The 13,055-nt window shown below is 38.9% G+C and overlaps 3 protein-coding genes and 2 pseudogenes across 4 annotated transcripts in view; 3 read left to right on the top strand and 2 right to left on the bottom strand.

The window, feature by feature from the left end:
• Positions 1–7,150, top strand: part of LOC144636029 (inositol-pentakisphosphate 2-kinase-like) — a 171,069-nt gene extending 163,919 nt beyond the window's left edge. Inside the window, exon 2 of the mRNA XM_078495167.1 lies at positions 7,140–7,150. The gene's annotated coding sequence lies outside the window, so the exon portion shown is untranslated. The remainder of the gene's footprint in view (positions 1–7,139) is intronic.
• On the top strand, positions 4,543–7,768 carry LOC144637139 (uncharacterized; annotated as a pseudogene). The gene is made up of 6 exons (XR_013567669.1): positions 4,543–4,603; positions 5,412–5,710; positions 5,837–5,951; positions 6,321–6,360; positions 6,821–6,962; positions 7,053–7,768. The product of XR_013567669.1 is annotated as an uncharacterized LOC144637139 (transcript).
• Positions 7,769–11,016: 3,248 nt separating this feature from the next.
• Positions 11,017–11,470, bottom strand: LOC144636688 (histone H2B pseudogene; annotated as a pseudogene).
• Positions 11,471–11,775: 305 nt separating this feature from the next.
• On the top strand, positions 11,776–12,683 carry LOC144636687 (histone H2A-like). The gene has a single exon (XM_078495876.1). It carries the CDS (start codon positions 11,788–11,790, stop codon positions 12,166–12,168), a length of 381 nt encoding a protein of 126 aa, XP_078352002.1. The 5' UTR covers positions 11,776–11,787; the 3' UTR covers positions 12,169–12,683.
• Positions 12,684–13,050: 367 nt separating this feature from the next.
• Positions 13,051–13,055, bottom strand: part of LOC144636690 (histone H4) — a 721-nt gene continuing 716 nt past the window's right edge. Inside the window, exon 1 of the mRNA XM_078495877.1 lies at positions 13,051–13,055. This exon is cut by the window's right edge and continues 716 nt beyond it. The gene's annotated coding sequence lies outside the window, so the exon portion shown is untranslated.

Here is a 13,055-nt window from a genome sequence, read left to right as displayed (position 1 = left end):
CTGTAAAAAATAAAATTTACAAATAAAAATGCCTAATTATCATACTTTTAAAATTATTTAAGGACGGGACACTTTTAACATAGCTAGGCGGGTACTGAAGTTTCCGTAAGCAATGTGATGTAGTATGTCTCGTAACAAATGTAACTTATTGTACATTAGGTAATGTAACCGGCATGTGAGTAATGTATGTAGTGTAAGTAGTGTGAAGAATGTAAGCAATTCTAATGCAGTGAAATGTAAAAATGTAAGTAATTGTACGTTAAGTCATGTAGGTAACCTAAGTAATTGTTCTGTAAGTAGGCTATATATTATTTTTTTTCTGTGTGTTGCAATAAATAAAAAAAAAATAGCTAGGCGGGTAATGAGTTGTAATATGTCATTGCTGTGTACTTAAAAGTTTTCTTTCCCATGTTGCGTTTGGGCCTTGGTGGGTGTAGGTCACATGATCATGCAGAGCCCTGTTTCTTGCAAACACAGAGGAAGATATTTTGTTACCAAATTACTTAGACTCTTAAATACACACACCAAAAAACTGCCAATGGTTCTCAACGCAGAAACCGACAGTGCCTCATCAATTCTTCGGTATCGATTGATACTCCTGGTTGTAGAGAGGCACTGTGGGACGGAGTAAAGTGTTTTGCCTAAGAACACAACACAGTGACCCCGACAGAGCTAGAACCCAGACCTCTCCTCGATCCAGAAAACTCTTGTTTGCACTTAAGGACGTTCGCGCTAATTGTTTATGCGCATCCCTACTGGTCGTTATGAAAATGAAAATTAACTAGGAAGCCACTGTTCGATTTTTGCCAAAATACACGAAATTGATCAAATATGACCAAAGTTTAATTTTACTGGTCACCATAGCAACGATTGTCGTTTTCTTTTGTTTTCAAACAAGCCTGATTTTCGCCGTTTTATGTACTGTCGTAGGTTTTCTTCTTCTTACTATTTAAGTGAGGATTGTAGCGATGCCCGTCCAAATCGCAATTGTTAAATACATAAGAACGTGCAGAAAGTGTTTTCTATAACAGGAAAAACGTTGTCAACGGTTTCTCACGCTATAATCGGTATTTGCAGCTTATTCAATGTTCGTGATTCCTCACAATTATGATTTAAGATACCTTAAGGTTACTATTTTTAGCGACTACTAATTTTAGCGATTTTTTCAGAACAAAATTAGCGACTATTTAATTTAGCGATTTTCCGAAAAATTTAAAAAGTTAGTGATATCGTGTAAACCAGTTTTTAATGATATAGCTAAGATGGAAATAAATGTTCAGTAAAAGAACAAACTCACTTGAAATTGAACTAATTTTGCATTGCCAGAAAGAACAAAGTTACCAGCATCCATTTTTAAAAGAATTTTTCAAGTCGACTATAATTAAATTTGACCGAGACAAATTTTAGCGAGTACTAAATTTAGCGATTTTTGCCTAACTCGCTAAAATCGCTAAAATTAGTAGCCGCTAACAATAGTAACCTTAAGGTATGACACGTAATAAGAGCAGATGAGAATTTGTGAGACGTTTAACCCACTTATAGATAAAGAATACTAATTATTTTCAAAGGTGCTGCTTCTCTTGCGCAGAGACTGTTTCCTTGCAGAAATAAATTATTGACTTTATGTATAATAAACTACTTCTGAAAACCCCTTAGAATAGAAGTTCTGCTGAGGATATGATAAATAGATCATTTAAATTGTCATAAAATGACAGAATTACGGCTCAGTGTTACGGGCTAATGCAGGTGTGTGATATGCGAGTTAGTTAACGTCACGGAAATAATAAATTAAATAAACAGGAACACAGTAAGTTGCTGTGTAGCACTTTGTTCATGTACTATGAAACGTTTTTTCTTAAAAAAGTGCTAAAATGTTTTCTCGTTTAGCGAAACGGTTCGGGAATAACCCCTTCATCAGTCGCTATTTCCGAAACGTTTAATTTCGCTAAACGAGAACAAATTTTAGCATTTTTTTAAGAAAAAACATTTCATAGTACACAGTTTCAATGACACATTAAAAATTTATTTAATTATAACTAATGGAGGCGTGAGTTGTCATCACGTGATTGGCTAAAGACACAGAGATGCTTTATTAGTACGGGTACGAATATTCACGTCAAAGTTTTAAGTTTGCCTGCAAATGCTTCGCTTTGGCACGGTTAATATTCCTTTCGCCATGTTTTCTATTTTCCTCTGGCCCATGTTATTCGTTTCGTCTTCTGTGATTTCCAAGATAACTCAAGGTATGTTTTTGTTTTTGTTGTTGTTGTTGTTGTGTGAGGCCAAACTTGTTTTTCTGTTTGTGTTCTACATTCAGGCCCCTTGCTCACGTATCCGTTTTCGTTTGAAAACGCAACTTTTTCTTTGCGAATTGGCCTTCCGTCCACGCGTATTCGGTGAAAACGGTGACCGAAAACGCAACTTTTCTTCAACGCTAACCAAAGTGGAAATTATTGGTAACGCCGTTTCCGTGTTTTCGCGTAAACTTCAAAAGCCTAGATAGATAGAAAGTTTATTCATACAACTTCGCAACCCAAAGGTTGAAATTAGTCTAAAATTAAAAGACCCAACTAAACGCGAAGAAATGAAAGAAACGTAAAAAAAATGTTTCAGTTTTATTTTCATTCAAGATGAAGCCAAAAAACTTTTCGACAAGCATTTTAGTTTCGAAAGTCTTGTACATGAAATCGTGCATGTCTGAGCTGTGTGAAGTTTAATTATTCACGTTTACAATTGCGCGTGTCAGCACGAATTAAATGAACCAGTCTAGGGTCCCCTACGTGAAAACTTTTCGGCTTATCGATCACTGTTGCAAATTTTAGAACTTCAGAAAATTGTGTTTTGATGTTACCTTATTATAGGAAATTAACGATAGATGTTATTAACGCGAATTTCAAAAATTCGCGTTAATTTTATGTGTGTTAACTTTTTTACTAGAAGCATTTGACCAGAACTTTTCCTAAATTCGCGTTAATTTTATTACGCGTATTTTTTGTTCGCGTTGTTAAAATGCCTCGTTATATTCCTATAATAAGGTAATTTATTTATTAGACTGGTAACTAGGCTATACAAACGTTTCTTTTCACATGTGCATCTCAGCTTAATCGAAGTTAATGTTGGGTTTTACTGAGCGGGGAGAGGTAGCACGTAAAATTACTTCCGTTTACGGCAACTTCCGTCTACGGCAACTTTTGTCTACGGTCCACAATTTCCGTCCACATCTACATCGTTTTATTATCTTATTCATTGATTGTGTGCTCTACAGCACGCATTCAGCATGGATAAGCTAAAAACGATACGCGTTGACGCGATTTTTTTACAAAAACTGGGCGAAACGTGTGGCGGGGCCTTTGGTTCGGTATCAAAATACGCTACACTAGAAGCAATTTTTAGTGTAGTGTTTGAACTACACTTATGCGGTAGTTGTGGGTGAGGTAAAAGTGCTACCGGGATAACGCTAGGTGTGGACTAATGCGCACTGAAGTGGAACAAGCGTACCATTCATTTCGAAAGATCGGCTTTCAAAAGATCGTATGTAATTATATGCAAGATTCAAATCCTCGCGTTTCCCAGTATGAATGCAAGAATTTCTTGTCTTTCGCCGCAAAAGAAACGGCAAATACATGTCAAAAACTTTGAGTTACAAGTAGAGTTTATTTGTCAAACATGAAAGCGAAAGTTTTTTTAATGTACCACGAGTGATTTAAAAGCAGCATGCTCTTTTCCTAAAACATCAACAATCGGTCACGCAAATTGAACATGGAGAAATGTCAAATATTTCCTTCGTCTGAGAGCGGAATGTTTCGTCACAAGGACTATTGGCTTGAGTTTTCTCGCCTGCCTTGCAGCAGGACTTGTCGCAATATCCTCGATATAGTCCTAAACCGGCCGTTTAGACTGTGACGGGGGCTTATGTTTTCAGACCGTGAGACAATAGATTTGACCGTTTAGCGGTAAAGTTTTCGCGTGATGTTAAATATCATGTTCGGCAAGCTGCCACTATTTGTCGGCATGTGTGCATTGCACTGAAGTGTACTGATGATAAAAATAAATCCTAATTGGTGATCCAAATTTTAAAGACAGCGATTTTGGTAGCGTTTAAAGAACTGAGAGCAGCTGTTTCCACTGTGCGTGCTAAACTTACAAAGGGCTTTGCATGGTGGTTTTTTTGGTTCTTAAACAATATTCATTTTGGGGCTTTCAAAGGTCGCACGCAATTAAATATACAAGATTCAAATCTTCGCATTTAAGCAAAGTGTGTTTTGGAAGACTTTCTTGTCTTTCGCCACGAAAAAAAATTGTAACACAGCAAGCACTTGACTAAAACTAAGAATTGAATGTTTAAAACCCGGGTTAAAAGTAAGAGTCAAATCAAAAGTAGCGAGTAAAGTTTATTTGTCAAACACAAAAACGAATGTTTCTAAATTTCAAATTTACAACCACTGAGTAATTTAATAGCCTGCGTGACGCATTCTTAATAATAAAAACAACATCCCGTCACGAGTTGATCATTTTCTCATGTTTTCTCGAGTCTTTCCTTCCATGAATGAAAATTTAGCAGAAGAAAAAATCAAATTTCCAGTTCCTCACCCTTTACAGGAACGTAAGATGAGCAGACTTGAGCAGAATTTCGTTGTCCTCGTGGAATTTTGATTTTGAGCTGAAAACTTGATTTCTCACGGGCATACATTGCCGCGAGCGTCATTTATCACGTGATGCATTTGTCCCTTCATCGGCCATTTTGGAGTTTGTAGAGTCTACGTAGCTCGAGTGGTAGGAAGCGATTCATTGCTAACCTCGCGAGATCGCGATTGATTATCACGAGTATTTAACTGTTCGCATTTTATGTTGAACACTGACAATACAACTCTTAACATTCCTGTGCAAGCCATGATTTTTTTCTTACTTGCTTGCTAACAATATTTTATTGTGATTCCAGAAAATCTTTGTACCCACCCCACAGAGGTTCATTGGAAATTCTGAAGGGAGAGGGGGGAGGGGGGTCTCACAATTAAACTTCTAAAATAAAGTATGAAGATAAACCGAAATTTCCAGAGATGTTGGATGTTGGGGTGGGCGTGGGGGGGGGGGGGGTGGGCATTAATCAGTTTCCTGATAGCACATTTGTATCAAACACTACACTGTCCGTACGGACCGCTCGTTTATTAAAGGTAGTTCAGGTCATTCTTTTTTTTTTCTTTTTTATTTTTTTTTATTTTTCCCACTTTGTGTGCTCTCCGTAACTTCGCAAATATTAGCCCCGAACAAAAGGAGAAGTTGATATCCAATAAACGCATACATTCTAAAATTTAAAACATAATCTACATTAAACATTTAAAAGGTATAAAACAAGCCTTTAAATTTCTCTAATTAACTTACGTGTAAGTCTCTGCACTCTCTCTCCCATACAGGATCAAACATTTTGCCGCATCACGAGGATACCTACTCCACTTTGCACTCTGTCCGACAACATGTTTTTACAAAACACGAGTTACATTATCTGAATGTACCAAGAGTTGGAACATTCACCGTGTACGATGTCTTTGATTGCACCTTTGAATGTCTCAACAATCCTTTGTGCTTTTCTGTAAATCTGGCCGCCTCCAAAGGAGCGGATGGAAAACTCTGGTGCGAGTTGCTGTCTTCTGATAAGTACAGAAACTTCACGGAGTACAAAGGAAACAAGACTTCGCATCATTTTGCCATCAAGGTAGTGGCATTTTTTCGAGTTCGTTAATATGTAAAATACAATAATTTCATCACACTAATGAATAATACAGCTATTTTTACTACAAACTCGCTTTCATTAATAACCCAAATGTTATTGTTTTTGCAGTCGCCTTGTTCTTCCTCGCCGTGTCAAAACGGAGGAACCTGTCTACCGAACTACAAACATGACACGTTTGAATGTCTCTGCCAAAAAGGCTTCACTGGAGAAGATTGCGAGAAAGGTATAGATTGGAGTAAAAAATTGTTTAAATTAAATTCTAGTGGACTGACATCACGATCACGCTTCGGACGTAAGTGCTATTTTCCACCGTTATTTTTTAAATAGTTTTCTCTATAGCATATGTCCCGTTGTCCAGGTTTGCTTTCCATGCGTTTGTTTCTCAACTTTCAAATTTGGACATGGAATCTTGATAATAAAAAATAGTCTTACTTTTTCAAAAGTCTAGAGAAAAACGGAAAGAGGATTTTGAAGAAAATGTTTACCTCAAAAAATTCAAGTTAAATGTTTCGACCGATTAGTATTAGGAAAAGAGTCTTTTAGAAACCATTACACTTAACAAAGTTTTTTCTTGCTCGTTTTTTTTTTTCAGATGTTATAGACACTTGCAAGAAAGCCTATGACGTATACAAGTAAGTCATTTTCGTGGATTTCTCTGCATGATCCCATTTAAAGCAATAATGTATTGGGCTTGTACCATTATATTTGTTTTGACGATTTTCATAATGAACAATAGAAAAAGCATTGAAAAAGAGTGTTTTACTGGGGGCTTTCAGAAAAGCATTGAAAAAGGGACCCGCTCGAGAAGCCATGGTACCTGGTACGTTTTCAGATTTTTTTTTTTAGGCCTGGCTGTGATTTGAAAGCTAGCTAAGACAGTTGTTGATAAAGTGGCTACAAGCTTCTGTCTGTGGCGAGGGATTTTCATTGGTGCTTGAAACCTGAAGCCCTTCAAAATTTTGTCTGTGCCATTATTTGCGTACTATGTATAATATGATCAACGATACTACACTGGGAAATTTTTCAATCAAAAACCTAAAAAATATATTACTGAACTATATATTAACCTTATGCATTTTTAATATTCAACAGGTTGAACACGAGCCAGTTGGTTACTCTCCAGTTTGACTCAAAACCAACGCCCGTTCTCTGTCATTTTGGAGATTTTGGGTGTGGAGATGGGGGATGGACGCCGGTCATGAAGATTGACGGCAACAAGATATGGCATTGACTGGTCAGAATCCTCATTCCGGCAATAAGATAATTCGACAAACATTTGTTCACATATTAAGATACGAGCTGAATTTTTCCTTATAATTTTCAGAACACCTTTCATTATAACTCGACATACTGGAGTGATCAAAATGAATACAACCTTCGTGGAGGGGAGACTGGGTTTGACACACAAGAGACCAAGTTACCGACCTACTGGAACACATCCTTCTCCAAGATTTGTCTTGGTATGAAGATCGGCCAACAGATCAACTTCATTGTCATCAACAAGCAGGCCAACTCTCTGTACTCACTGATCGCTGACGGGCAATACCGCAACACCTCACTGGGTCGTGACACGTGGAAGTCGCTGATTGGTACACAGGCCTCCTTGCAGCGCAACTGTGACAAAGAAGGGTTCAATGCTGTCAGTTCGGATAGTCAACATTCCAAAGCAAGAATCGGCTGGATTTCTAACCAGGAAAATGATTGCGGCACTTGTGATTCCAGAATCGGTTTTGGTACAGGCGGATACGCTGATGACAACAACACGTGTGGAAACGAGGCAACGCACTCACCAGATAATGGGGAGAAACACATCAAAGCCATGGGGTACATCTTGGTGCAATGACAAGGGAAAGCAATGCATTTCAAACCGTGGAGCATGTGGCTTTCAAATAGGTTGATAAAGTTAATGATACAAAATAATGAAACACTTAAAAATTATTATCACACTTAATTTTAGAAGAATATCGAGGAGCTGCTAGCCTTTGAACTCCAAGTTTATACACTTTAAGCGTTGGTTTTGGCAGTTTGGGGTTTTTCCGCAACAACAAAAAAAATCCCACTTTTGCCATTTTCCTTTTCTATTATCTTAAACACTGTACATATTGTATGTATTTGTATTATCTTAGTTTTATCTTTACTTAATTATTTTTCTTTAGTTTACTCTGTGTACCTTTTTTACCCGATTTACTGTCTTGAGTGATTTCAGTTTCCAAAATGTTAAAAAGTGTAATTTAAAGTGTTGTAATGTGTTTATATACTATATAGTTTTTAAACGTATGTTATATAATGTCAATAAAAATTATTGAAAAATATCCTAAATACTGATGTTTTACAGGAATAACGAACGAATAACAAGCAGGTATCCAGTAGAAGCCGCCAACTTCAATGAAAAAAGGGGAAAGTCTAGAGCCGTGCGGCCCATACTGCCGGAGCTTATCCTGGTTTCGATCGATAGCATTGAGCGGCTAGGAATATTTCTACTCCCCCCTGAATGGAATGTTAGTCCATCGCAGGGTACCCCCAGCATTCTGTCGCCGGTACCCATTTATACACCTGTGAAGAGAGGCACCATGAGAGTAAAGGTGCTTGCCCAAGAACACAACACAGTGACCCCGGCCAGGTCTCGGACCCCGACCGCTCGTCCGGCGCACTAACCATTATGCCACCGCGCCTTCCTAAACTTCAACGAGGTCTCGCAATTATTAATACATAAATCATTTATTCGATCGTTTTCTCGAATCGTGAGTTTTAGACGTCTGCGTTTGTTATCGTCAATTAGTAGTCATTCATTTATCCCTAAGATTATTAATGAAGATTCTAAACAGCACTCCGAATTTTTAACTGTTAAACTTAATAACGTAAGGTCTTTTTCCTGGGAATAAAATATTCCTGCTGACGTCTTGTTCCCAAGAATACTGAGTCAACATCATTATTCTGCACTATCAGTGGCCATAAGAGTTAAGGAAGGATCATATTCTCAGTCCCAACGAGTACCATACTAAAGGCAAGGAGACGAGCAAGGAGAATTTGCGTGTTGATACTGGGTACCCCGAATAGTCACGCATAACAATTCCTTAACGACTCTAGAGAAACGTGCTCTTAATATGTTCTTTATTTATTTACAATTGACGTACTAACTGACACGCATACCACACACCTGCATTAGCACAGGCTGCGGTCACATCTAGGCTACTAACTATTGCTGGTTTTCACTGTCACGCAATCAAAAAATAAATTCGAAACCATTCAACTACAAAAGCTATGAATTTCAAATATTATAGATGATAAATAGATAAACAATTTCTCCAAGTTTCAGGTCTGTGCGGTGTACCGTTCGCGAGTTATTTTCCGAACCTTTCCACGCAAATTTATAAAGCTTAGTATGGAGCCGCCATCACTGTGTCCTGCTGAGGGACACAGTAATGGCCGCCGTGATGTCAGAGAAACCATCTGGAACTCAAATCTGTTTACAACAGCGGCCATCCTTGGCTTAAGAGCTAGTACACTTTCACATAAACACCACTTATTATATCTGAAATGTTCATTCTGCACAAAATGGAAAGGAAAGGCCTTTTTTCAAACAAAACAGCTTTGTCACGGCACTCAGCTTGATGTCACATACGACGGAGAACTCAAATATTCAAAATGCTCTGTTTTAAAAACGAATGACATTATCGATCTGGAAATTTGCAAATATATATATTTTTAGTTTATCTTTCGCCTAATGACAACGAAAATTTAGCAGGCCTAGTGAATTTTGATTTCAGAATTTTATGACGTAACATGAAAACCAAGAATAGTTAAGACGGGGATAACTATATTTAACTATTTCGGTAATGTGACCGCTTCTCTGTTCATACTAACTATAGTTACAAAATTTACGCCTCGGTGATCCAAAACAATACAGACTAACTAAAGTTATACCCAAGTTCATGGTTTAGTCTTAAGTTTACAAACGAACAATCAATCAGAATGGGACAATTTTTTTTCGCACGTGCGAGATGAACATAAATATGCAAAATAAAGCGTGAAGCGAGGGAAAAAAACAACATGCCAAGAAATTACATATAACCAATGTTGGCAAAAATAAAGCTTGCGTTCTTCGGCATTCACTTTGAAAACTGAATGAAAGACGTAAAGAAAGCACGCGGAAGGAAATATTTCTTTGTAAATATACTGCTTTATATCCTCTTAAGTTTTCTAGTAGAAAGTAAGGAGAAAATAAAGAACAAAACAAATTGTTCATAGTTACATGAATGAAGGGAAAGAGATCGATCTTCACAGATATATGCACTTCTCATTTCGCTGGTTTTGGACTTATACATGTACCCCCACAAGTAGAACTGCCGCTTCTTCTTCGATATTTTTTGAACACGCACTCTGCAGAACCTGAATGAGGTAAAAAGCTTTACTGAATACGCTAAGCCTAGTTAACTGTGAAAATCTATTTTACTTCATGAAGGAAGTCGTTTCGGTTTTCGAAAAAATAACGGTGGAACCTTTCACCAGAACTTATTCTTTTCAAGCCACAGTGCAGGCGTATTTTCGACGAGTGAGAACTGAGTATCGGAAAGGAAGGGGGTTGGGGTGAGTGGCAAAAGGGAACCCATTTTCGAACTTTCGCCACCGCTTGCTTGCGTAGCTGGCAGTTTCGCGCAAAACGAGCGTAAAGAATGAGGAGGAGGGTTTCTCATTCCTTCCATCCCGCTTATCTCTCATCCAGTCCCTGAACTCTCCCTTCCGCGCGCTATGTAGGGGTTGAACCCAGGTGCGAGAAGAGAGGGTCCAAGATGGGGGTGGGGAGAGTTAAGGGACTGGACTATTTTCTCTCGCGACCTCGTATCTCGATTTGCCTGTTTTGCGCTAACGAAACCGCCAGAGACGCTGGGGGGAGGGAGTGGTGGGTCTGAGTGTCGATGAATAATGTGAATGTATCGTTGGTTCAAAGTCTAGATTTGTGCACAATATAAGCATCGCCCAAAATAAACTCGCTATTGTTCTGAAAAGTCTATATTTTATGATGTTTTAGTCCAAACGGCAAGCTGCGCCTTACTAGCACTGCGTCCTTGTATCTAGCCTTTTATTTTTCTGCGTCCGTTTATCTAGCACAGGGGAGAAACGCATGCCGGGCCCAAAGAACGTCTGCGTAGGAGGCTACTGTTTATGCGACCTGCTATTATAACAATGTTGGAAGGGCTTACGGAAAGAGAAATTAATAGCAAAAATATTGACCCGGGCTTGAGAGATTTATATATTGATTATTTCGTGTTTGTTAGGTAGCAAATTGTATTGGTCATTGACTTTTATAACATTTGGTGGCTCCTAAAGGAGCCGTTTGTTTTGGCGGGAAACCCACAAAGTGAGTTTACTTGCTGCTGGTGTACTTGGTCACAGCCTTGGTTCCCTCACTGACGGCGTGTTTGGCCAGTTCACCGGGCAGAAGCAGCCTGATGGCGGTCTGGATCTCGCGGGAGCTGATGGTTGATTTCTTGTTGTAGTGAGCAAGGCGGGAAGCTTCGGTGGCGATGCGCTCGAAGATGTCGTTGACGAACGAGTTCATGATGCCCATGGCTTTGCTGGAGATACCAGTGTCAGGGTGAACTTGCTTCAACACCTTGTAGATGTAGATAGCGTAGCTTTCCTTTCTCTTTCCTCTTCTCTTCTTCTTTTCACCAGCCGCGGCCTTTGCCTTACCGGCTTTCTTCTCGCCTTTCTTTCCTGCAACTTTGGGTGCCATGTCTGTAGATCGGAATGGATTGAAATGACCTGCAGACTCGATTCCTCGTGTATTTATACTAGAATGAATGAAAGATCGATTAATACGCGGATCGAAATCCGCAGCTTTTGATTGGTTAACCTTACATTGTATTTCAATAATAACTTAAATGTTTGCATGTCATTTCGTTTATACAATAGGCCTTTGAAATGCTATCTTTCAACAAAGTTCTGATTGGTGCTTTTCGATCCTTCTTGCATAAAAATGACCTATAAATATAACACTCTGCGCGCAATTTTTCATGATCTTCCACAATTTTCGTGAAAGCAAATCCAAATCAAACATGTCTGGTCGCGGTAAAGGAAAGGCAAAGGGCACCAAGTCCAAGACCCGCTCATCCCGAGCAGGGCTTCAATTCCCAGTTGGTCGTATCCATCGTCTTCTCCGCAAAGGCAACTATGGTGAGCGTGTCGGCGCCGGTGCTCCAGTGTACTTGGCTGCTGTGCTCGAGTATTTGAGCGCTGAGATCCTCGAGTTGGCGGGCAACGCTGCTCGTGACAACAAGAAGACAAGAATCATCCCCCGTCACCTTCAGCTGGCTGTCCGTAATGACGAGGAGTTGAACAAACTGCTCGCCGGTGTCACCATCGCACAAGGAGGTGTTCTTCCCAACATCCAGGCTGTACTTCTACCCAAGAAGACCGAGAAGAAAGCCAAAGCTTAAATAAGCTTCAACCTTCAAACAAACGGCTCCTTTAGGAGCCACCAAATGTTAAAAAAGTCACGATCAACAAAAATGTTGGTTCTGTTTTAAACTTTATTTCCTCAAGATATGTTATGACTCGCGCCAATTTATTTCAGTTACTTTATTTTCAGTTACTGGAGCAAAGTCTTCTTTAATCCATATCCGACTCTTTCTCGGTGTCCGATATAGCAATTGCAAACAGTTAGATTTAGACCGTTATGAGAGTGCAAAAGGAGCTCATGTGTTTTCTTGGTCGCATACAAGGCTTTATTGTCCCATGCCTTTTTGCTGAACGAACAACCAGTATATAATTTAGTCAGCCCTCGTGTCAACAGTCTTAACAAATGCAAATTGAAATTTACTTTATAACTTTTGCTTATTATGCTAATCGCTAGTTCACGCGACACTGCGCGCGTACACGCTTACCTGAAAAAAGGCGCAAAATTGAAAATTTCCTTTGTCAGTTTAACGAACTTCAGTTTGGCGCTAAAACGTTTTTTGCTAAATAAACTCTTGCTTGTCGTTTACATCTGAGGTTTAATCCTTTTGAATTAATAGCATAAGGTCGAACTTCCACTTCGATCAAAGCGCGATCATTCTAAAAGCGTAAATGGTCAGCCCCTTCGAAATTCGCGTCAAAGGTTTTCAGTTCGCTACCGACCGTTACTTTTTCCCTCAACCTAACGATTCGCACTTGTTTTCAAACCTCACGGTTTTTACGAATTGATTTTTATAATATATGGGAAAATGTTCGCTACGTTTATTGGGCCAGCGTGTCTTCTTGTCTTGAAGTTATGGGGGTATGCTCTACCAAATTAACTTACACCTTTCTCTATGGAGTCGATAAGGAAAGAGTATTGACTAAT

The sequence above is a fragment of the Oculina patagonica genome, chromosome 13, assembly GCF_052425735.1.
Source record: "Oculina patagonica isolate OP01 chromosome 13, crgOcupat, whole genome shotgun sequence".
In the NCBI taxonomy this organism is placed as follows: Eukaryota; Metazoa; Cnidaria; class Anthozoa; order Scleractinia; family Oculinidae; genus Oculina; species Oculina patagonica.
The sequence above is the reverse complement of the archived record's forward strand: the minus strand, read 5'-3'. Positions and strand labels throughout refer to the sequence as shown.

Excerpts from the sequence above, each read along its gene's own strand:
- LOC144636687 (XM_078495876.1), top strand. The coding sequence starts at position 11,788 with ATGTCTGGTCGCGGTAAAGGAAAGGCAAAGGGCACCAAGTCCAAGACC.